Source organism: Hesperophylax consimilis, chromosome 12, assembly GCF_061612785.1.
Source record: "Hesperophylax consimilis isolate HC1 chromosome 12, BYU_Hcon_1.0, whole genome shotgun sequence".
Lineage (NCBI taxonomy): Eukaryota > Metazoa > Arthropoda > Insecta > Trichoptera > Limnephilidae > Hesperophylax > Hesperophylax consimilis.
Genome location: NC_142847.1, coordinates 496,449 through 520,727, shown reverse-complemented (window position 1 = coordinate 520,727; position 24,279 = coordinate 496,449). Strand labels below are relative to the sequence as shown.

The 24,279-nt window shown below is 35.7% G+C and overlaps 1 protein-coding gene across 3 annotated transcripts in view; it reads right to left on the bottom strand.

The window, feature by feature from the left end:
• Positions 1 to 24,279, bottom strand: part of nudE (Nuclear distribution protein nudE) — a 42,040-nt gene that overhangs the window by 3,032 nt on the left and 14,729 nt on the right. For 2 of the 3 annotated variants that reach the window (XM_089637986.1, XM_089637987.1), the window contains one exon: positions 19,872 to 23,748. The exons of the other annotated variant lie outside the window; for it this stretch is intronic. In XM_089637986.1, coding sequence (XP_089494112.1) covers positions 23,685 to 23,748 — 64 coding nt within the window. In that variant the 3' untranslated portion in view covers positions 19,872 to 23,684. Of the gene's footprint in view, positions 1 to 19,871; positions 23,749 to 24,279 lie in introns of those variants that run through there. 3 annotated transcript variants of the gene reach the window in all.

Here is a 24,279-nt window from a genome sequence, read left to right as displayed (position 1 = left end):
CAGACCTATCCGTATTCCGACGCGATACAATACCACGTATTAGGATGCTAAAACTGCTAAAAAAGCCACGATTACATCATACAAGGTCATTTAAACCTCTCCAGAATTGCATCATGTAAGTATTCAGATTTAACCAGCATTTTCCATGATGTTTGCTGACGACAAAGCTGTGGAAATTATATGAAACCCTTGCAGGAGAATTTGAATAACTTCTAGTGCTGTGGCAATAATAATTAACACTTAAATTTGTTGAATATGTATTTTGTGTATATATTCTTGTATATTTGTGCAAGGTCAAATTAAATCCTATTAAGTTGTTGCAGTAAGACTGGGTTCGATTCCTAGTTGAGACCGTTACTTTTTATTTTTCTGTGTCATGTTTTGTTTAGATATATTAGTTTTATCTTCTACTTCAATGATAAATCAATACTCAATACATCGTTTGTACTGACCCTGTTTTGTATTACTGTCCATTGTCTTTTTGAAAATAAAAAGTATTTTTATGTGTGCATAGCTGTGGGTTTTTTTTTATTTTCCTTTTCTTGCATTCCAATATTTTTATTTTTAAAATATAATTTTTGTGGGCTAGTGAATGAACGATGTTAGCTGGGTGCAGTTATATTGTCTATGTTTGCACTTTTTTTAAATGGCCTTGAGATTTATTTATGGTCCACAATATATTTACCTGTCTGGACCAAACGACTGTTTTATCTGTGGTTAAGGGGGTGACAAAATGGGGCCATACAAAAAGCCCGAAGATATCGATCTAGAGCAGTGATACTCAACATTTTTCTTCTGCGGGCCACATTCATATGTTTGTAAAGCTACGCGGGCCGCAACACTATACTGGTCAGTGTTGCCAACGGTGTGAGCTTGATTCCCCCTTTTATTATTCGAAATCCATGGGGGGGGGGTTGTTAGAGAATTTCTGTAAAACATAATAATTCCCCACACAAAAATTCAAAATGAGTGCTCCCCACAAAATGTTTGAAATCCATGGGGGGGGGGGGTTGTTACAGAACTTCGCTGAAAAAAAAAATTCCGCACAGCCAAAAACATCATATGTAATTCCCAACAACAATTTTTCGAAATCCATGGGGGGGGGGGGGGGTAGCTACGGAATTCCATTTTCGAAAATTTCCGGCCGCGAAAAATGTTATATCATATTGTAGCCTTCGTTGGTAGTAACACTGGTAACCATTTAACTTTAGAACTGTCAAAATTTTATGTGTAAAATTATTTGCGCGCATGTTTGTCTGTCAAATTTTTGTTTTTTAGAGATAGATCTAGCGTGTGCGGTAGCAACACTCTTATAGAATATTATATTATATAGATAGTATATTATACTTATACTATCCTCTTCGAGTTTCAACGTCTGTACGTCAAAGTTGCAATTAATCTCAAATTAACGTGATATAGAATGCCAGATTTTGTAAATCATGTTCCTGATATTAAATGTATGGAGGGCCGCACAAAATAGCTCGGCGGGCCGCATGCGGCCCGCGGGCCGCAGGTTGAGTATGACTGATCTAGAGAGTGGTTTATTTATGACTGAGCCGGAGGTTAATCCAGCTGTTTGGTTCCTTTAAGGCAGGGGCATTTAACTAAGCTTTGGCCTTGAAACTCATTTGAAACCGCCACGCCCACCTCAAAATTCTTATAGAAAACGAATAATATGGCTAAAAGCTCAGATCTCATTGGTGAGAACAGAAGGATTGGTTTGATCTCTCGCTCTCTACCATAATATTCTCTGGCGCTCCTGAAGCTTGCCGGCTGCTTTTTTCTAGCGCTCCTAGATATATTTTGAAAATATTGGGAAGTCCTTGTTTGTTAAATTGTGTAAATATCTAAAAATAACCGTAATCATTTTTATGTTAAGTGTATACAATCAAAATAATTTTAATATCGCAGTTTCTAGCTTAATTGAACTTTTAATAAAATAACTCATATTATTTTAAAACTCTCGTTTCTTAAAACACAGTTGCGCTTCCATCCGATGGTCAACTGGACACATGTGCATACCGCACGTGGCTCGACCTAGCAGCTAATCCCAAGTGTTCAGTTTGTAGTGCAGTGATTTACGATGTTTACTTTGTTATGCAATGCATAATATAAACACTACTATTGTGTATAATAGGGCAACACTATTAAGTTTTAAAAATAAACGTGTATTGTTGGACCCTCTGGTTGCCGCAAAAGTAACCTTGTACAACCTTGTGCGTGACCCAAATGTGAAAGCTAGGTACCGGGGTTGTCGTGGAGGACAAAACAGGAAAAAATATCTATGCAAGAAGGAACAAGACTTTAAAACTAACAATAACTCTAATAATATTAACTCTCTATTAGAACAGGGTATTCAAGTGGTCATACCAACTGACAAACGGAGCGTCCTAGCTTCTGAAGCCCTACGCGATTCTGATAAATGTGACAATCTGAACTTGAATAAAATTCGATCAGAACGACATGCGAATTTTAGAAGCAGACGGCTTGCGGTGGGTTCCTGGAATGCACGTTCTCTGAACAACAAGTTAGAGGAGGTGGATGATGTTTTTAAAGATCAAAAACTCCACATACTCACCATCACAGAAAGCTGGCATGAAAACAGTGAATCTTATTCAATCAAAAGACTTCAAGCTCTTGGGTATGTCGTTCTGGAGCAGGCTCGACCCAGAGCTACGGAACACTCTAATAGTATATCACACGTAAATCATGGGGGTGTCGTGATAATAGCCCGACAAGGACTGCGGCTTACCAGGGTCGAAAATGGCACATTCAGTACATTTGAGTACATTGGCTGCCGTGTTTCTTCTGCGGGATCGTCATTTATACTATTAACGCTGTACCGACCCGGTTCGAAAACGATCTGTGTAGAATTTTTTAAGGAGTTTTTGCGTTTTTTGGAATGGGCAGTGGGTCTTTCCGAAACTCTCATCATCACGGGTGATATAAATATTCACCTCGAGCGCGAGACATCACCCAACGCTATCAAATTCATTGACCTACTGGATAGTTTTGGACTCCGGCAATGGGTCAACGAACCAACTCATGATGCTGGTGGAATTATAGACATTTTTGTATCCATGTGTAGTAGCCCACCACTGACCGCTAAAGTCTGTGATATAGGCTTATCAGATCATCGACTTGTCCGCACCGAAATTCATTTCAACCCGCCAAAAGTGTCCTATAAAACAATAGAATCGAGGGAATGGCGTAAATTTAATTTCGAAAATTTCCTTGAAGATCTCAAAAATTCTTCTCTATGCATAGAAAGCAACTGGGAAATTAAGACGACGACAGATCTAATCGAGGAGTATAACACCACTCTTTCAAACTTATTAATAAAATATGCTCCAACCACCTCGAAAACGCGGAAAGTTCGAAAGTCTGACGGCTGGTTCGACGAAGAGTGCCGAAGCCAGAAAAGGCGAATGAGGAAACTAGAGAGGTCATATAGAAGAAACCCAGATGTTACTACACGAGATCAGTGGATAAATGCTCAAAATGAGTACAGAAGCTAAATAAGTGCCAAAAGATCCGATTATTGGATCAATAAAATTGACTCTGAGCGGAAAAATCCACGACGTCTCTGGAACTCGGTCAAAACTATCATCGCTGGTAATACTGTTCCAACTGCTACAGAAATTACACCGCAGGCCTTTTCTAAGTTTTTCTGTGAAAAAATAGAAACCATACGCGCCTCCACATCTTCTGCCCCTCCGCCAAGATTTACAGCCAATTCCACAAGGATACTGTCATCTTTTGAACCTACAACGCTGGAAGAAGTAGGAAAGTTGATCCTTAGTTCGCCAAACAAACAATGTACTCTTGACCCTATCCCAACGTGGCTTCTCAAGAAATGTTGCAACGTGTTATCCCCTTTCCTGGTTCACGTGTTTAATAAGTCCCTAAGCACAGGTGACTTCCCGGAGCCACTTAAGTCTGCTGTAGTTACCCCAATTATTAAAAAACCACAGCTTGATGCCGACAACCTGGGTAATTATCGACCTGTATCAAATCTGCCTTTCGTAGCTAAACTACTAGAAAAAATTGTGGCTTCTCAAATAATCTCCCACTTAAATCTTAATAAATTAATCACAAATCATCAATCTGCATATAGGAGGTTGTAATGATCTGCCCTTTCTACTTCAAACTTTTCCTTTTCTTCTTTCTACGATACATTTTCCTTAAGTCCCGTAGGTAACTTTTCCATAAGGCTTTGGTTATATATATATCCGGGGTAGGAAGGTCCTCCCTGCCGTCTTTTCTTTATTACACACCCCTTCAAGTGTGTACATCCTAGTTTGTCTACGTGACGTACGACCTTGAACGTACTCATTTCACGTGACGGTTCAGTATAAAAAGGCTTCACCGAACGTTGTGTTGGGTTTTTGTTTCTCGGTTTAGAAACCTAGTTATTTATGTTTTGTGTGGTATCCCTTGGTTCTTTTGAGATAGAGTGAGTTGAATCCATTACCGCTGTTTTTCAAAACCATTTCATAAACCTTATCTTCTAAGTCGCCTGCTCACCCCCCCCTAGCTACTCGATTCTACCTATCGTAGGGTAATGTGAATATAATAAAGTGTTAGATTTTATATATGTGATATACATACGATAAATTTATGGTGTTAGTTGTCGGCGCCATCCATGTATTTATTTTGGGAGGGGAAGGAGAGGAAAGGAAATGAATTTTTTTCAAGTTAAGATTGACTCCTCCGCTTACCAAACAAAACTGATGGATGATAGTTCGAACAAGGCAATCGATATCTGCGTGTCTGGATATCACAACCGGCCGGGTCTCCCCTTGTTCCAAATCGGCAACCTTCACGCCAGAATAAAGAAAACCAGGTCTCTTCACCAATTTCAGAATTGCCCCAATCTCAAACACCTCCAGGATAAACTACTTTACTGAGTGTAGAAGGGGAAAACCATAACATCCCTTTATCACGAATCTAGTCGCGAAAATGTGACACGTAAGGTCCTAAGTTACGTGCCACCTCTAGAAAACGTTGTAACTCCCACGTCGTCGGGGATTTACATCCCTTTCTAGGTCAATACATAGGTAACACACGACGATCTTGTCGACATTTTGCCTGCTTATTAACGATAGGTTGTGTGCCTACCCATTCAGCCAATTATCATGTGAGATATATGTAAGGTCTACTCGAAATGCCAAATTTAGGATGAGGACTGTCTGTATTTTAATATTTGGTTCCAGTATTTATTTTATGAGGTTACTAGCATCCTCGTGTATTAGGTATGGGTAACTTCTACTGAATACCTATCCTCTCAGGTAAGGTATAAACGGATAATTGGTTTGATGTTTTGCATTTAATTTAAAGAGGCTGCCTACCTCTCGAAAGATACCTGTTGAGAAAAGTTGTTCGGTTGGTAGTTTTATTTCGGAGATTACCATCTCCCTCTTTCGTCTTTAGATTTGTTTTCGTGCATCCCAATTCGTAACTTAGAAAGTCAAACAATAGATGAAAAGTATTAAATTAGAAAAGTCAAATAACAGAAGAAAAGTTTTCATTTTGTTCCGTCTGGTTGCATCCGAACGCTTTCAATTTGGGACGGCATACGCTAGCAAAACTTCCCCTTTGACTGACTGTACTCCGCGCCTCTCGGCCTATATATGAAAAGTCATTGGCCTGTCTCTCACTCACAGCTGATTGACAATCCGTCTAGGGTATTCCTTTTAATGATAACATTATTTGGGCGGCAGGTGTCGTAAACTTAGTTGTATCCGTCTTTTAAAGGGGGTCCTCTGGAATTTAATAAATAATATAAAAAACTCACCCAGTTAGGCACCTCTCATTCTCAGCGTGAAGCTTACCTGGTTACACTATATAGCTAAATCACTTTAATTTTCGACCTCCTCCCTACGCTTATAAAAGGGTAATTAAATATTCCTGTAAATAAAATTGTACCTCCCTAATCTGTTAGGATTCGAACCCACAGTTAATAATCTATTTGATTCTCTGGTTTTCGGTCTCCGTGGATAGAATGCCATCTCGCCAAATCAATAACTTAGCCCGATTAAACACTTCCTGCCTTTAAGTACATTCACTCTATTTTAAAACGCAATCAATATTTTTATTATTTTCATGTTTTTAAGACAAGCAATCTAGTTCGAACTGTATACGAAATCACGTTTAAATCAACACAACTTTATAACACAATCGCGATTGCACAACACCTGGCGCCCCTGAGGTGGGTTTTTACAAAACGGCGCTCTACAAATTATCCAATTATTATTATTGTCATTATTATTAATTGTTTTCCCACTGAGTCGAATCACTTTCACTTCACACAAACACCGGATCAATAATCTTTCACTTTAATTCAATATTCCGCAATATTCTCTAATACCATTTGAATTCAATAATTAACTGCAATTTCAAACAACACTTCTGATTTGTATCCCTTTCTCGGGGCTGTCAATCCACCAAAGTTCAAAACTCGACTGTCGCTCCGGTCTCTCCTTTCCCGTGGGAATCTGTTTACTCCAGGCCTGTCTGTCCATAAATCTTCTCATATTCTAAACAAAAAAATTTTTGGAGTATGTTTGTCTCGTTTATTTTATGTGAGTATCCAAACATCACAGCCTCCCTTTAGTTCTAAGCCCAGCGGGTAATCTCGCTTCCTCGTGTTAGTGGATGGGATTAGAAATAACTATAGGTAATTTACGTTTCTCGAATACCTCTGTATTTATTTTTTATTTTTATTTTAAATTTTATTTTAATTCTTCCAAAATGTTGAGCGCCCCTGTTCTTCGTTTCTAACCTAGCATCTGTTTATTTTTTTGGTTCCCGTGATTATCGGCTTGTTCTACTGGTGAGTTTTTTTCCGCCCTCAGCTTTTTCAAGTGTTTTTGTCTCTCTATGGGTAGAAATTCAATATGTCATGTCACACTTGTTTATTTTTAAACTCTGAGTTATTTGTTTAAACATAATAGTACTTGACTTAACTTTGTGTTTTTTCATCTCAATGCGTTATTTGTATTATATTCGAGTGTTATTTATTTCCATGTTGATTTGTTTTTATTTTGTGTCCTCGGCTGTGATCCGATGGTTTTTTTGTCCGTCTGTGTTATTTATGACTTAAACATTCTCTGCCTTTTAGATCTGGAATAAACAATAATTGTTTACAGTTATTCTAATATCAATGGTATAAAATATGCCATATACTTCACGATATCCGATGCAATGTTTATTTTAGATTTGTCCCAGCTATCTTATTCTTGTGTTATAATTAATCCGATTTCGATGTTTGTTTATCCTTTGGCTTCGTTGTTTATGAACATTTTAGATGTTTTTTGTCGTCACAATGAATTCAATGTTTTCCGGGTCTGTCTGTTTATTCTATTTTGCCTTTGAAGTACGATGTCTCTGTTATCATTTTTGACGATAGGTACCATTTCTTTTGCTGTTAATGTGAATTAATAAGGTTTATGAAATCCATTTTTTTTCTCAACAACAGTAATGAACTCAAGCCAGCTTTTATATCTATCTCTCCTGGTCACGGCACCAGATGTAATGATCTGCCCTTTCTACTTCAAACTTTTCCTTTTCTTCTTTCTACGATACATTTTCCTTAAGTCCCGTAGGTAACTTTTCCATAAGGCTTTGGTTATATATATATCCGGGGTAGGAAGGTCCTCCCTGCCGTCTTTTCTTTATTACACACCCCTTCAAGTGTGTACATCCTAGTTTGTCTACGTGACGTACGACCTTGAACGTACTCATTTCACGTGACGGTTCAGTATAAAAAGGCTTCACCGAACGTTGTGTTGGGTTTTTGTTTCTCGGTTTAGAAACCTAGTTATTTATGTTTTGTGTGGTATCCCTTGGTTCTTTTGAGATAGAGTGAGTTGAATCCATTACCGCTGTTTTTCAAAACCATTTCATAAACCTTATCTTCTAAGTCGCCTGCTCACCCCCCCCTAGCTACTCGATTCTACCTATCGTAGGGTAATGTGAATATAATAAAGTGTTAGATTTTATATATGTGATATACATACGATAAATTTATGGTGTTAGTTGTCGGCGCCATCCATGTATTTATTTTGGGAGGGGAAGGAGAGGAAAGGAAATGAATTTTTTTCAAGTTAAGATTGACTCCTCCGCTTACCAAACAAAACTGATGGATGATAGTTCGAACAAGGCAATCGATATCTGCGTGTCTGGATATCACAACCGGCCGGGTCTCCCCTTGTTCCAAATCGGCAACCTTCACGCCAGAATAAAGAAAACCAGGTCTCTTCACCAATTTCAGAATTGCCCCAATCTCAAACACCTCCAGGATAAACTACTTTACTGAGTGTAGAAGGGGAAAACCATAACATCCCTTTATCACGAATCTAGTCGCGAAAATGTGACACGTAAGGTCCTAAGTTACGTGCCACCTCTAGAAAACGTTGTAACTCCCACGTCGTCGGGGATTTACATCCCTTTCTAGGTCAATACATAGGTAACACACGACGATCTTGTCGACATTTTGCCTGCTTATTAACGATAGGTTGTGTGCCTACCCATTCAGCCAATTATCATGTGAGATATATGTAAGGTCTACTCGAAATGCCAAATTTAGGATGAGGACTGTCTGTATTTTAATATTTGGTTCCAGTATTTATTTTATGAGGTTACTAGCATCCTCGTGTATTAGGTATGGGTAACTTCTACTGAATACCTATCCTCTCAGGTAAGGTATAAACGGATAATTGGTTTGATGTTTTGCATTTAATTTAAAGAGGCTGCCTACCTCTCGAAAGATACCTGTTGAGAAAAGTTGTTCGGTTGGTAGTTTTATTTCGGAGATTACCATCTCCCTCTTTCGTCTTTAGATTTGTTTTCGTGCATCCCAATTCGTAACTTAGAAAGTCAAACAATAGATGAAAAGTATTAAATTAGAAAAGTCAAATAACAGAAGAAAAGTTTTCATTTTGTTCCGTCTGGTTGCATCCGAACGCTTTCAATTTGGGACGGCATACGCTAGCAAAACTTCCCCTTTGACTGACTGTACTCCGCGCCTCTCGGCCTATATATGAAAAGTCATTGGCCTGTCTCTCACTCACAGCTGATTGACAATCCGTCTAGGGTATTCCTTTTAATGATAACATTATTTGGGCGGCAGGTGTCGTAAACTTAGTTGTATCCGTCTTTTAAAGGGGGTCCTCTGGAATTTAATAAATAATATAAAAAACTCACCCAGTTAGGCACCTCTCATTCTCAGCGTGAAGCTTACCTGGTTACACTATATAGCTAAATCACTTTAATTTTCGACCTCCTCCCTACGCTTATAAAAGGGTAATTAAATATTCCTGTAAATAAAATTGTACCTCCCTAATCTGTTAGGATTCGAACCCACAGTTAATAATCTATTTGATTCTCTGGTTTTCGGTCTCCGTGGATAGAATGCCATCTCGCCAAATCAATAACTTAGCCCGATTAAACACTTCCTGCCTTTAAGTACATTCACTCTATTTTAAAACGCAATCAATATTTTTATTATTTTCATGTTTTTAAGACAAGCAATCTAGTTCGAACTGTATACGAAATCACGTTTAAATCAACACAACTTTATAACACAATCGCGATTGCACAACACCTGGCGCCCCTGAGGTGGGTTTTTACAAAACGGCGCTCTACAAATTATCCAATTATTATTATTGTCATTATTATTAATTGTTTTCCCACTGAGTCGAATCACTTTCACTTCACACAAACACCGGATCAATAATCTTTCACTTTAATTCAATATTCCGCAATATTCTCTAATACCATTTGAATTCAATAATTAACTGCAATTTCAAACAACACTTCTGATTTGTATCCCTTTCTCGGGGCTGTCAATCCACCAAAGTTCAAAACTCGACTGTCGCTCCGGTCTCTCCTTTCCCGTGGGAATCTGTTTACTCCAGGCCTGTCTGTCCATAAATCTTCTCATATTCTAAACAAAAAAATTTTTGGAGTATGTTTGTCTCGTTTATTTTATGTGAGTATCCAAACATCACAAGGTTCCACTCAACAGAAACCGGATTACTTCGTGTCCTGTCAGATATAACCCTTGCCATAGAGTCAGGTAAGTTAGCACTTATTTCACTTTTGGATATGAGCGCTGCATTTGATACCATTGACCACGACTTTCTCATTAAGAGACTAGAAGTAACGTTTGGCTTACATTCTAACATCAAATATTGGCTAGAATCCTATCTATCCAATCGCTCGCAAGCAGTAAAGGTTGGAAATAAACAGTCCAACTTCTCAAAACTCTCTTCAGGGGTACCCCAGGGATCCGTTTTGGGTCCACTTCTCTTCATTCTTTTTACAAATGACGTCGCAAAAATTATCGAGTCATTTGGCCTTTTATCTCACTGTTATGCTGACGATCAGCAAATATACTTTTACTGCTCACCAAATGAGATCGACGGCCTAAAAATTCGCACAGCTGAGTGTCTAGAAGCAATCAATCTCTGGATGTCCTCAAATAAACTTAAGCTAAATCCTTCAAAAACGGAGTTTCTCTGGGCAGCCACACATAACTCTGGGCGCAACGACGTAACTGCTAAAACAACCGTCAAACTTCTGGGAGTTTATCTGGATTCAGACCTTTCTTTAAAAAGTCAGGTAAATAAGACCGTTAGCACGGGGTTCTTCTACCTTAGACAACTTAAGTCAGTTCGTAGAAACCTTTCAACAGAGGCAACTAAATTACTTGTGAACTCATATATAGTATCACGTCTTGACTATTGCAACGGCATTTATGCAAATCTTCCTAAATGCGAAACTGATAAACTACAATCAGTGTTCAACGCCGCAGCAAGGCTTATCACCGGGGTACCCAAGTTTTCGCACATTTCGGAACACCTCCGAAATCTTCACTGGCTGAAGTGTCCTGAAAGGATCCAGTACAAGCTATGCTGGATGGTGTTTAAAGCTATCAACGAAATGGCGCCACCGTATATTACTGAGCTATGCATTCCGGAAAATACTGGTCTAAGGCAGTCAACTCTTAGATCAGCGACATCATCTGCAATTGGAAGGTTGAAAGAGCCTAAGCGAAATCCGAACACTAAGTTTGGTGATCGTGCATTCGGAGTATCCGGCCCCAAGGCTTGGAATAAACTTCCTATGGAATTGAGATGTATAACCAGCCCAACAGAATTTAGATCCAAACTAAAAACTCACTTTTTCAGACACTCATTTCCATAAATCCGTCATTCTATCCAAATATTTCGTTTTTTTCATTTTTTTATACCGTAATTGTTACATTATCTAGCGATTCCGTTCATTCAATTTTGCTATTGACTTGCCTACCAGTGGACAATGGACAATATCAGCGGGAACATAACAAGTTAATCGGTTTAATTGTTGGCAGATGAATCATCTAAATGCGTTTAAGATTGGCGATTGATTGATTTTATTCATTAATTTAATTCATTTAACATATAATATATCCAGCTAACAATAAATCCACCCTAATATAATAGAACTTCCTTCTTCTTCTGGCGTTAGTAAGTTTAAATTGTTAATTTTAATTTTAGTTGTAAGTTGCCAAATATGTAAATACTCGTGTATATGTCGTTAAGATAGTAGTTATAGGCCTTAGTCGTAAGTCACTAGATATAAGTCTTAGAGATAAGTCAGTAGTTCTAGTATTAAATATTTAAGAAATATATTTGTACAGCGCCCTTGAGGTGATTTCTCACGAAAACGGCGCTATATAAATTAGCCAAATATTATTATTATTTATAATGACTCGTGTAACAGAAAGAGATGACGGAATTTTGGCGATTGACAGTTTCAAATCAATCAAACAAAATGAGAGTGGTTTATTTATACACGCGGGTTGTCATTTGCTGCCGAAATACTATCATTTCCGTCGAAAATATTGCGTGTTAAAGTTGTTCGTGATAAAAATACAATATAAGCCAGTATAGTGTTAGCGAGTTACAAACATATTATATTCAACCTACCTACGTAAGTTCAAGTTTAAAGTGAATTAACAGTTTTAGGTTATTCGTTCGGTTTTTTGAACAATGCTTCATACTTGACATATGTCTTCCTCCACAACGTATAAATGTTATTTATTATATCGATAAACTTATTCATGTTATTGATTAGTGTTATCCTGTATTATCTTATTGTTTTGGTGAAATTAAAGATTTTTAAACATATGTAACCATGAGTTCATGAGGCTGAAAAATGTCGGAATTTTTCGTTGTACTGTCGGACAATCATGTTTTGGAAATTTTCTTCAGTGTTTTTGCAAATTTCTTGTCATTTTGGGTTTCTTCTTCTCAGATTAACAAGTTTCATCTTAAGGAAATGCACTGTAAAAGTTTATTTTCTTAGTCAGATGAACCTTGCCCTTGGAAAACATTTCGACATTTTTCTGCTTCAAGGACATTTTTATTTTTATAATAGTTTTTTTGGGCTAGTGAATGAATAGAGTAGGCTGAGAGCAATTATGTTGTCTATGGTCGCATCTTTTTTTTAAATGGCCTTGAGTTTCCTCTACCTTGTCTACTGCTCTGCTCCGCACGGTAGGTACTGCTTGTATATCTGTGGTTAAGTACTGTATAATTCTGTTGGATACAAAAAGCCCGAAGATATCGATCTAGAGAGTGGTATATTTAAGCTTTAAGGCCTTTAGCTTGATACAGGGGGGTATAACTCCGAGAAAAAAGTGGGTCAGAAAAAAAGACACGGTAATCTCTATGGGTGACTTGTGACGTATATTTTCCACAAACCAATACGAACTTCATGCATGTTTATAGGCCGCTGTCATTGGCCGATTTTAGGCTAGCCAATGGGTTGGCTCCGAATGAGAATTATATTGTCTATGGTTACGCCTTTTTTATAGTTTCTATCCTAGTCGATGGTGAGTATGTGTAGTAGTGACGTATATTTTTCAGTTACAGACTTTTATCTATGGCAAACATTAGGACCCATAGGCTCAGTACTAAAAACCCGAAGATATTGATCTAGTGAGTGGTTCATTTATGGCTTGATATGAGAGTTGCTTTGGGAAGAGTGTATTTAAGTCGTTCGAAAATAAGAGATAAGAAATTAAAAAGTACTGCATTTTAGATTGCTGTCATATTTTGAAATCAACAACTAAAATTACAAATAAGAGATTGGATAGTCTTAATGTGTCGTGTAATTAACTAAAGCCGCCATGCATTTAACTGCCATATGTAAAAAGGGTTGATATCACTCTCGATTATTTGACATAAGCTAATAACCTTTCCACTCGGGGGAACATTGCTAGCAATATTATTCTGTTAATCGATTGGTGATGCAAAATGCCTATGATTCTCAACCTTTATTTCGATTTTAATAAATTAAAACATTTCAAAAATATATTAGATAGGGTGTTAGGGGGTAGAGTGCGTTTACAATATAGATAATATAGTACAAGTAATAAAGATAAATTCCAATGTTTTAAGGTAGTTTTTAGGTAAAAAAAAAAAAACCATCATGTAGAATCACCTCCCGAAGTTAGTACACTTTACCCCCGGACACCCTGTGTTAAAGTGGGTAACCGGATAAATCATCATAATGATAATTCATCACAGCTTTAAAGTTATATAAAGTCATGGAAAGTGATGAAACAAAAACTTTATTAACTGGGTTATGTAAGTTAGGTAAGGTTAAAAGAAAAATGTTTTCATCGTTTTAATGACTTTATATCACTTTTTAAAAGTGTGTTGAATTGTCACTGTGTTGAGTTATCATGGAACCATTAAAGTGTAACATAGTTTTTTTATACATATTCATTCTATAAAAGTGTTACTTTAATAAATGAATATATATGCTTTCGTAAAATGATATTAACCCTTAAATGCATGATTTATTTATTTTTCTGTAAAAAAATATATTTTGTAGATATTTACATGCATATGCAAGGAAATATAAAGAATTTTATTTTTTTGTAATTTTTTAATGATATTTGATTAAAAAAAATTGTTGCAGGTTTACAACACCATGTATTTAATAAAAATTAATATGAACAATTTACGTATGAAAAAAAAATTATAAACCTAAAAAAATTTCTCAAAACTAATAAGTGTACCGGAAAAATGCGAGTTATTACATATATGTATTGTATTATTGTATCTACTTACCTAAGAAAATCAAAATAATAACAGCAAAACAAAACTGTAATTTTAACCTCCAACCAATTTTCGAGAATCTTCACTTTGTTAAAGAAAAAGTGACATTTGACATTCGCGAAAGAAAAAAAAGGTGATGCCACTCGATAAAATATATTACCGTGAACTTGATAATTCTAAAACGGCATGCATTAAGTATACACCAAAGAGTTAAAGGTGGTTTGAACGGTATGTTGCAGTTTTGCAACAGTAAGCATAAGGGTTAAAAAAAATTATCGAATTAAAATAAAATTTTCTCCCATGAAGGTTTTTCTTATAAGATTATCTATACAGGATGTCCGAGGGTAAAATGCATTAACTTCAGAATGTGAACTAAATGATGGTAGAAGTAAAAAAGTATTATTATTTTTTTTAAAAATCCATTGTTTTTTCCCAAAGAAGAATATTTAGTTTTCCTTTACCTTATTAACTAATTTAACTGAAATCTACCTTAAAACGTTGGAATTTCTAAAAACTTACATTTTGTTTTTTACTTGTATTTATTTATACCCCAAACTAGGCAAATACCCAAGTTCCATGAGAATGATGACAGCGAAGAAGAAGAAGAAGAATATTAACAATGTATCTCCCTGCAAGTAGATACACAGATATGCAGGACATTGCAGGTGCAGCAGGACCACCGAAGCAAAAGGATGCAGCCCAAAGATGAATATTTACATTCAGTACTTCATAATGGCAAAATAGAGTAAGAAGTTCAGAACTTCTTGTTTTTCTTTTCCCTGTTATTTGTATGAGGCTTTTTATCCAGTTAAGAATTTTTCCTCATAAAACACATTGATGTAACGTAAAATCAGTCAAGTAAATACAACCATCAGATGGTAATAGTAATAAGGCCAAATGAGCCGCAGTACTAGTCAGCTAGAAACATGAAAGGGTATTGCTATAAGCCCTAGCTAGTTAGAGGATTACGAAAGAATCCATAAAATAGAATAATTTATTTTTTTTACGTAAATATGAATTTTATTTGAAAATGTCTGCATAATTCTGGACACGTATTACATTTTAGTATTTTTTAGTGAAATGCACTGCTGTCCAATTTAGTCACGGGCCGTCTCTGATGGCAAGCTAATAAGACAATATTGGAATGTAGGAATAGATTGAGCTTTCTTTTTCCTTTCTGGCACTCTCCTTCTTTTTGCTTACCGTTCCTCCCGCTTTCAGCTTCTTGCTACCCGCATCCAGCTTACCCGGAATGGTACGTACCTCGGCTCGTAACCGTTATAACTGGCGTGAGGAAAGTAAAGCTTGTGTCCGCAATTAAATATTCTCAACCAAATTTATATATTTAGATACATTTTTATAAAGATTGTGTGCAATTTTATAATTAAAAATGTAACGTAGGAATATGATGAGCTGTTAATTGTTGTTCAATTTTGTACGTACACATCGCAAAACCGTCATATCACACAAAATGTATCGAGAAAATTGTCACTGGACGGGCAGCGTGCGGCGTGAAGATGACACAAAGAGAATGGAAAGTATCTGAAGAAAGGGCTGCAGCCACAGACATAGGAATTAATAGACGAGAAGTTATGGGCGAGGGGTAAAATCAACTGTTGAAGAACGAAGGGAGTGAAGCTGACTGTGATTCGTCAATAAATCAATCTGACAGTAAATAGGCATCTCGCATTATAATATCACCATTTACTTCTTAAAAGTAAAATCTGCTTTGAATGAATAGACATTTTTACATGGGAGCGCAAATTACTCGCCACGTTATGAACAAATTTGCGAAGTCCAAATTCGGCAAAGTAAGGCAGCTTCTATTTTCAGAGTCGTAGTTAGTTTCAGAGTATTTAGTTAAGACACTTTTATAAATGTTCATAATTTACTTCCCAGCAACCAACCAGCTTTGTGTTTCGCGTCCAGACGTTTCTCGATGTGATAGTAACAACTGATTCATATTATACGATGTGAATATGCTTAACCTTTTCTATGCGTCATTAATTTGTATCACTTCGTTCACACGCGGGGCTATTTATCATCAATCTAATTTATGACTTTAAACAATAATCACGCATGGATTTTAAAATTTGTTTTAAAAAATACGTCGCTTATGTCTTGAATTATCTTTTCAAGTATAAATAAACAATCCGAACATCAATGAGACTTGATAAAAATTCGAAGTATATAATATTCGTAATCTGATACGGTATACCCGGGCGGCCATGTTTATATTTCAAAGATAACGATACACATGCTTATAAACATACCGGAGTAGAGCTCTTCAACTGTGGTGCGATGTAAGTGGTTGATTTATGGGTGCGATGTCGCGTTTGACTGGATACATGAAATATTGACACACTTAAAAAGGTTCATATAATAAAAAATAACTACACTTAAATTTACAAAAATAATGAAATAATTTTTCTGTTATTATGTCACCGTAAATATGTATCACTTAATATATTTTTTTATCGTGATAAATTTTGAAACAGTTCTCAACGCATAACGGCACATTGCACTCTAAGCACATAAATTTAGTAAGTTTTCTGACTTTGGGCTTCAGTGTTGAAGTGGCACAGACACGACACCTTCGACGAGGGTTTGTGTTTTTTGCTGAAGGGGGAACTTTAATGGGCATGTGTTTGGAAACAATTTTCGATGATAAACGCATCGGGTAATCTCTTGATGTTGTGGGACGTAAAATACTTGGCAAAGTTTTGTGATATTTCTCTAGTAATTGCTCAATCACAGCCATTTGGAAATCAGCCAAACTGACTTTTTTTGATGTTACAGTTTGGTATATTATGTGAGCATTTAATAAATACAAATCAATTATATGAAATGCAACTTTCCTGTACCATTTGAGTGACTTCCTCATACAACTTAAGTTGCTTAGCATCATATCAGCTTTGTCTACTAGACCCATGTTCTTGTTATAGTCTAGAACACATTGTGGTTTTAAAATGGGCTCTCCTGTCGATCTATTTATTTTTCCCGATGGTCCAACAGAACCATCATGAAGAGTGGTCAGCATGTGGATTTCACGCCTATCGTGCCATTTCAAAGCTAACAACGGTGATTGGTGCTTTGATTGGATTTCCCCTTTCTTCAATTTAACAAAAGGTGCCATGCCTTTCCTGTTTTTCCGAACAGTGCCACAAGCATTAGTTTTTTTTTCGTGTAAATATTTAAATAAATTTGGACTAGTGTACCAGTTGTCGCACCACAAATTATGACCCTTTCCGAAATAATCTGACAAAAGGGTGGTTACAACGCCTCCCGAAATACCAATACCTTGAGTATCATTTTTTTCTGTATCAGAACCAACATAAATTATAAAATCGAGAATGAAACCCGTCATGACGTCACACATCACAAACATTTTTATTCCAAATCGGTGACGTTTAGATGGAATGTATTGCTTGAATAATAGACGGCCTTTGAAAACGATGATGCTTTCGTCAATACATAGATTTTCATGGGGCATCATAGTTGATTTAAAAATATTTCGTGTGTGGTCAACAAGAACACGTATTTTATGCAGTCTATCAGTAGGCGTTTGAATATTACTATCACTAAAGTGGAGCATCTGTAATATTATCTGATAACGGTCTCTGGGCATTGTCTTTCCAAATATTGGTGAAAAGATTATGGGGTTCGTACTCCAATGTTCCTCGATAGCTAAGTGTTTGTTCCTAGTCATGGCAAATGTTAACGCAATAAAAACGTACATTTCTGAGACTGTTGTATCAACCCATTTTGTAACTCTCGATTTTGCTGTAAAATCCATCGTCCTAACTTTATATTGATAAAATTGATTTGTTTCATCAACAATTTTTGTCATAATTTCTGTATTCAAAAAATGTTCAAAAAACATAAGTTCGGGCGTGTCTTCAGTTAACCTGGTATCTGGATTGATACCTGATGCGAAATCGTCGAATTCATAAATAATGGGTACGAAAGGGCCGGCAGTCCACAGATTTTCAACCACTTCTTCTCCTTCTTCAATGTTCATTTCGGGTTCAGAATCATGGCTTTCATGTATTTCAGCATCTTCGCAATTATTATCGACGTCACTGTCACTAATTTCAAAATCTGAATCTATTTCTAAAGTAGCACCAAATATTTCTTCGTCATTAAGACCACGACCCGACATTTTGTATTTTGGCAATAAAAATACTTTCAAAAATTGATAAAACGTCAAACTTGTACAACTTTACACTTGATTTTTCACTAAAAAAAAGTTTTAACCACGTATCTTTATTTGAAAATAATCTAACACTGACGAAATTTTATATTTCTTCAATAGTTTGAATGAATTTATGTAACTGAACTTATTTTAAAATATGATAAATCAGATGAATGTACACTGTAATTAAAAAAGTTCATATCCACGAAAAAGCAAACAATAATTCGATAAAACAATGTAATCTACACGGCGAGCGTCTCTGTTTGAGAATCTTATAAAATGCGCCTGCGCAATAACGTGTGTAAAGACGCGGGAAGAATTCAAACTGATTCATTTTTCGCTCCGAGTTGGAAGATCCCTTCAAATCTTTGTATCGATGATTAGGATACGTATTATGGATAAATATCGTAAGATGTCAGTAGTGTAAAGATGTGAGATTTTTTAAGAGTATAAGTTTTACCGTGCTCAAGCATGTTTCATACCCATAACGCCGAAGAAACTTTGCGTCGCACAGATGTGCCACCCGCGTACAGGGCATGTACAGTGCGTCGCAGGCGTGCGTCTCCCGCAGAGAAAAGGTTAAAATAAAGAAAAATAATGCTTATATATGGAATGTAATACGACAATTGGGTTTATTCTCTTTTTTCACATCTATTTTTACCAGTTTTCATAGTACAAGTAAAAATTTTGCCGTGTTATTTCGTAAAATGAACCGATGATGCCTCGACCATAGTTCGCACAAGAATGATGACGTCACGTTTTCAAATTTCATTTGAGGCCATACGCGAGCCCAGCCGGCTCAATGGAACCGGTATGGGGAGTGGGGATAATACGCTTTTAATCACTTAGGGCAGGTCTACTAATATTCATATGTCTATGGCTGCAGCGAAGTAAGTATTCTTGACCTATGGTTTGAATTAGATAGTAATAATATTTCTCTTGTAAAATGCAATCATGAGTCAACGGGTCAGCTATGCGTCTCGGGTAGTATTATCTTGTAATACAGCTTTTGGGTAAGGGTACCTATTTGTCATTGACATTATTAGTTTGTTTTATGTACAATAAAAAAGTAGCCTTTTGTTTATGACGTTTTTTGTCACTTATTGCAATCTTCACACGCTTCACACTAAAACTCATTAACTGAGTGAACACCCGTGCCGCATAGCGAAACATTTGTTAATTATTGTATTGTTATCAGATCTGTTATATAGAATTATTCTGGTATATCTATTCATATATAATCATAATAATCTCTTCGTATAGTTATAATAATCTTTTAAAATGATTGACGTAATAATAAATGTGGAGTGTATAATAAAAGGGTAGAAGAAAGTATCTTTTCTATAGATAGGTAAGATAAGTATATATATATACATGGCTACATTGGAGGAGGGTAGCGATAACTTAAAATTTTATATATATATATATTATATATATATAAAGTTGTTGAGGAATTGCTCGGTGAACCACTAAACATTTAGCGCCTGATTTCATGGTGACTTCACAACAACAGAATAATCAGTATCTCCCTGGTGTAAGACCACCATTCAGAATTGAAATGTTGCTAGAAATGGCTTTAGCTGTGTCTGGTAACCAGATGTAACCAGATATAGCCAGGCATTTCCCCACTACCTTCAGTCTTACAACATACCCCAATTGGGGATGTCATAGTCACACCGGCTCCAAATGGTTGAGGGCAGATGGGACTCTTGTGTGGTGTTCACAAATCAACATGTTAAATTATTTATTTTGTCATTATTTGAGTGTCTGCTGTATTTAGCCACTTTTTGTGCATAATTCAGGGAGCACTGGGAACTTAAAGTAGAAACAGGGTCGGCTCAAAAACCTCAAGGGCGCCGTATTAGGCATTATCAGTGCCTTGACTACTCTTGGTGAGATTGCACACGCACAGGGCGGCCCTGACTTCAAGTTAATCATAAAAAATAAAGTAGGAAGACAAAATGTGTTTTCATTTTTTTAATAGTTATCATATTTTAATCATAATTCATACATATTTTATATGCAAATCAATCTGATAAAATATTTGATGTTATGAAAACACAGCAATAAAAACACAGGTGTTGTTTTGTCACATCGGTTAGAAAAATCACTAAGTTCAGGGAATGGATTCAAAAATATATAAATAAATATGTATATATATATAAATATGATAAAGCATGAGTAAAACTGGGCTTTACATTTTATTATATCAGAGGAATAAAATACTAGATTTCACATAAATGTTACGCTAAAAATTGGTAATGATAAATACGTCTTTCAGCATTTCTTGATAACAAAACAAAACCTTCAACTTATATTATATTGCATGTGTATGAATTTTTAAATCTGGCGGTAAAAAAGGTGAAACTTATTATGTAAGTAAAATTGAAATTTCAAGTCCATGAATCTGTTGATTATTTTTAATAATTTCTTCTATTAGTTGTAAACTTTTTTTGGTATTTCACCACTTTTGAGTAAACTCTCCATTAGAGCTACTTGTTGAGTAGCGTATATCATTTCTTAAACCACAGCTGAGTAATGCTACCACATCAAATAAATGCCTGTTTTTACCGCCATGTCAATCTTATGATTAAAGTTACTTAAAGAGTAGTTACTCAGCAAGAGATGGTGAAATACTTCATAAATTAAAATAGGGCAGATTATTGAAACCTTAACACACATTATATTTACATACAAAGAAAATGTATACATTCTATTTTTAAATTAACAGAATACACAATCCCTATATTGTGGGTTCCGGGGGAAAAAACCCCATTACACAAATACTTAAGTAAACAAATAAAACTATACGGCGTTTTTAAAATTTATTGATATTAGCTGCTTAGCTGAACATACTGACATTAATTGTTTACAAATAATAATATGAGAGAGTGACGCATAAAATTGTACTTTGTCCAAATAAAGAAATAATGAAAATTAAAAAGTCAAGTTCAAAAGTTATCCTTTAATTAATTTCTACCAAATATCAACTTTGGACAAAATATCTCTCAATTGTCGCTCCTCATATTCATATTTGTTAAGTGAAAAAGAGATCATTACAATAATCCACGCACTAAAATAAAGTTATGCGCCAATGTCCATCATGTAATTAGATTTACATAAAAACAAATAACATGTTTATATTTGAAAAAAAAAATATATATATATATATATGTATATTATTTCACTTGTAATTGATTACTTTATACCACCTGCCATTACAACCAAAAACACATTTCAACTGTCCTGAAAAAAATATCCCCTTACAACATTATAATCTTGAATGACATGATTTTTTTGTCCAAATTCAAAGATAATTTTGAATGAGTTTTTTCACAAACTATAGTTAGGCATTCCATTCAATTTATTAATTATTAATCCATTGGTCCATTTAAATGTTTGAATATTTACGTAAATGCAATTTAAATTTGTAAAACTGCCAGCAGAAAATAGTCAGGAACATCACTGCTTAAAAAAAATAGTAATGCCGTCATTTTTTTAATACATATTATATATTTATTTCATAAAATATCACGGTGATTTAATTCCTATGAAAACTGCCAAAAAAAGAGTTATTAAAACAATTTTACAAAATAAACATAAATGATAAATTTATCGTAAAATTTTGTACCACTAAAATTCAGTATAGGTAGAATTTTATTTACAGGGTACATCAATAATTGCCTCCAGAGTCGCTTCCGACTAGCAAATAAATAATCAAGCAGTCAAAAGGGCAGAATAAAGTGCATGAAATCAACGGTGACTTTATTAAGTTATTTGCCTGTTGGGAGTGACTTTAACATTATAGTTATACAACCGAAATCAAAGGATGGAGTGCATTGATAGTTTGTTGTATTACACAGGAATTAATAAAGATCATAGTGTGTTTCTATTTGGTATGCACAACTGTTACAAAACCCATGAAATTAATAAATAATTGCTTCTAATATAATGTGTAATTTGACTTATTATACTGTTAAACCTAAAACTATCAGAAACTTTGTCTTAATTTAATGCATTTATAGCACATTAACATAATTTGTATTTAAATTTTTGCAGCATTCAGAACTTAGCTGACCTAGGCCCCGGTTTTTCAGCATTTTAAAAACTATTTTTTAGTTGAAACTGTCATTAATATGTGCATTATTTAGGAGGTCCACAAATCTAGGTTTAAAGTTAAGCAACACTCAGAGGTAGATTTCAGGTAACAGATGTTCTCAGACTCTTAGCGCTTAGTTCAATAGAAGGTGAAAAGGGACTGAAATACAACACCTACAACGGGCTCCCACTGTAAGCTAAGCCCAAGGTTTGAGAAGAAACTGAAAAACTGAGGGTCTAGGATTCCTAGAAGTGATATACTATGTATCATTCAACATCTTATGTGACCATTTGTGGTTGTTTAATTTATTAGTACGAGACGGTGAATAAAAGGAATTGAAGAAAATCAGTGATTAGGATTATAAGAACCTTAGTGACGGGGAATAAGAGTCCCCATTTTTGCAATTGCATAAATGTCTTCTTACCAACAGAGATAATAAACGTAATACATACTATATTAAGGTAGAGGTCTATCACACATATTCAAATGTAACATTGTCATCAAATGGCCAATGGGCACCATTACAAGTAATTACTAAGTACAGCTATCATTTTGTTATACTTGGCAGCTGATCACCGTTTGATATAAAACTGAATATTGGCAACACTGTAAATTAGACAGAAAAAGTGTTATGTGTTTAACATATCAAATGTTAGTTAGTTAAATAAATAATTTGACCACCGCTCAATGCGTCAAAGTTGTTCAATTATTCTACAGCAATGACAATTCTGTACAAACTGTATATCGACGTTTACGGGAAGATCATGGTCAATTTAATCATTGTACTGAGCGAACAATGAGTTTTCATGGGGTTCTCTGCAGTCACCTCTACGCCAACAAATCTGCAAAATTGGGGCACCTAAAAACTAACATCCACCATGATAACCAATTGACCATTTAATTAGATTCTTACACGCCGGTTCAATGTTGGTTGGTAAAGCCCACCTTGAGCCTGGTTTAAGACATTTTTAACCATCCAAACAACATGGTATTAAAGTCAAGTCTTTCACCGTTTTCACTTTCAAGTTAGACCCTTCATATGTAATAAAAAGTGGTGCGGTTTGGCCATTTGACGGGAATGTTACATTTGAATTTGTGTGACACAATCCATCCTAAGAGTCTCATAGAAAAAATATATCAACTAAACTAGTTATTGAAGGCAATGTCACCGCACAACGCTGCAGCAGATTCTTCGTCATGGATTGAAGCTAGCCAGTGGAATGATTTATGCCGGTGAACGAGATGGAAATTATAAATCTCCACCGACAAATATTCAGTGTATGTAGTTTGCCGTGATGCCGGGAGAGGAGGGGTTCCGGCTGCTGATCCTCCGCATCCTGTGACACACATCATGTTTAATAATAATGTTATACAGTACTCTCGTCACTAATCTGCCAACCCAAAAACCTTTGACCTACACAGTCCGCGACCTTGTAATGACTAAATGTATTTAAACCTATATAATTAGATAGAGCATAGGAAGTCATATTTATATAAATTATCCAATTATTATACAAAGTGCCATGTCTCTTGCCTCGTGGGGTCTTCAGGGGACTAAGGTGGAGTGGAGAGGAGAGATGAGGCCCTGAATAAATGAATAATAATAAAAGGTGTCATGTTTGCGAGAAGACTCCGTTTTGTAAACTTATTCAAACTAAAAGTGTGACACAATGTGAACGTGAACGTAAATACTCAGAGAAGTGACGGAAATGTCCTAAAACAACAATAATGAACACTAGTGATTGGTAAAATAGTCAGAGATGGGTGTGAATGAGTACGACAACCCAACCTGTTCGCGTACAGAGCTTGGAGCTCGAGTCTAGGCACGCAGCAGACTACTGAATTGAGTAAAAATAGCGGTGGATTAT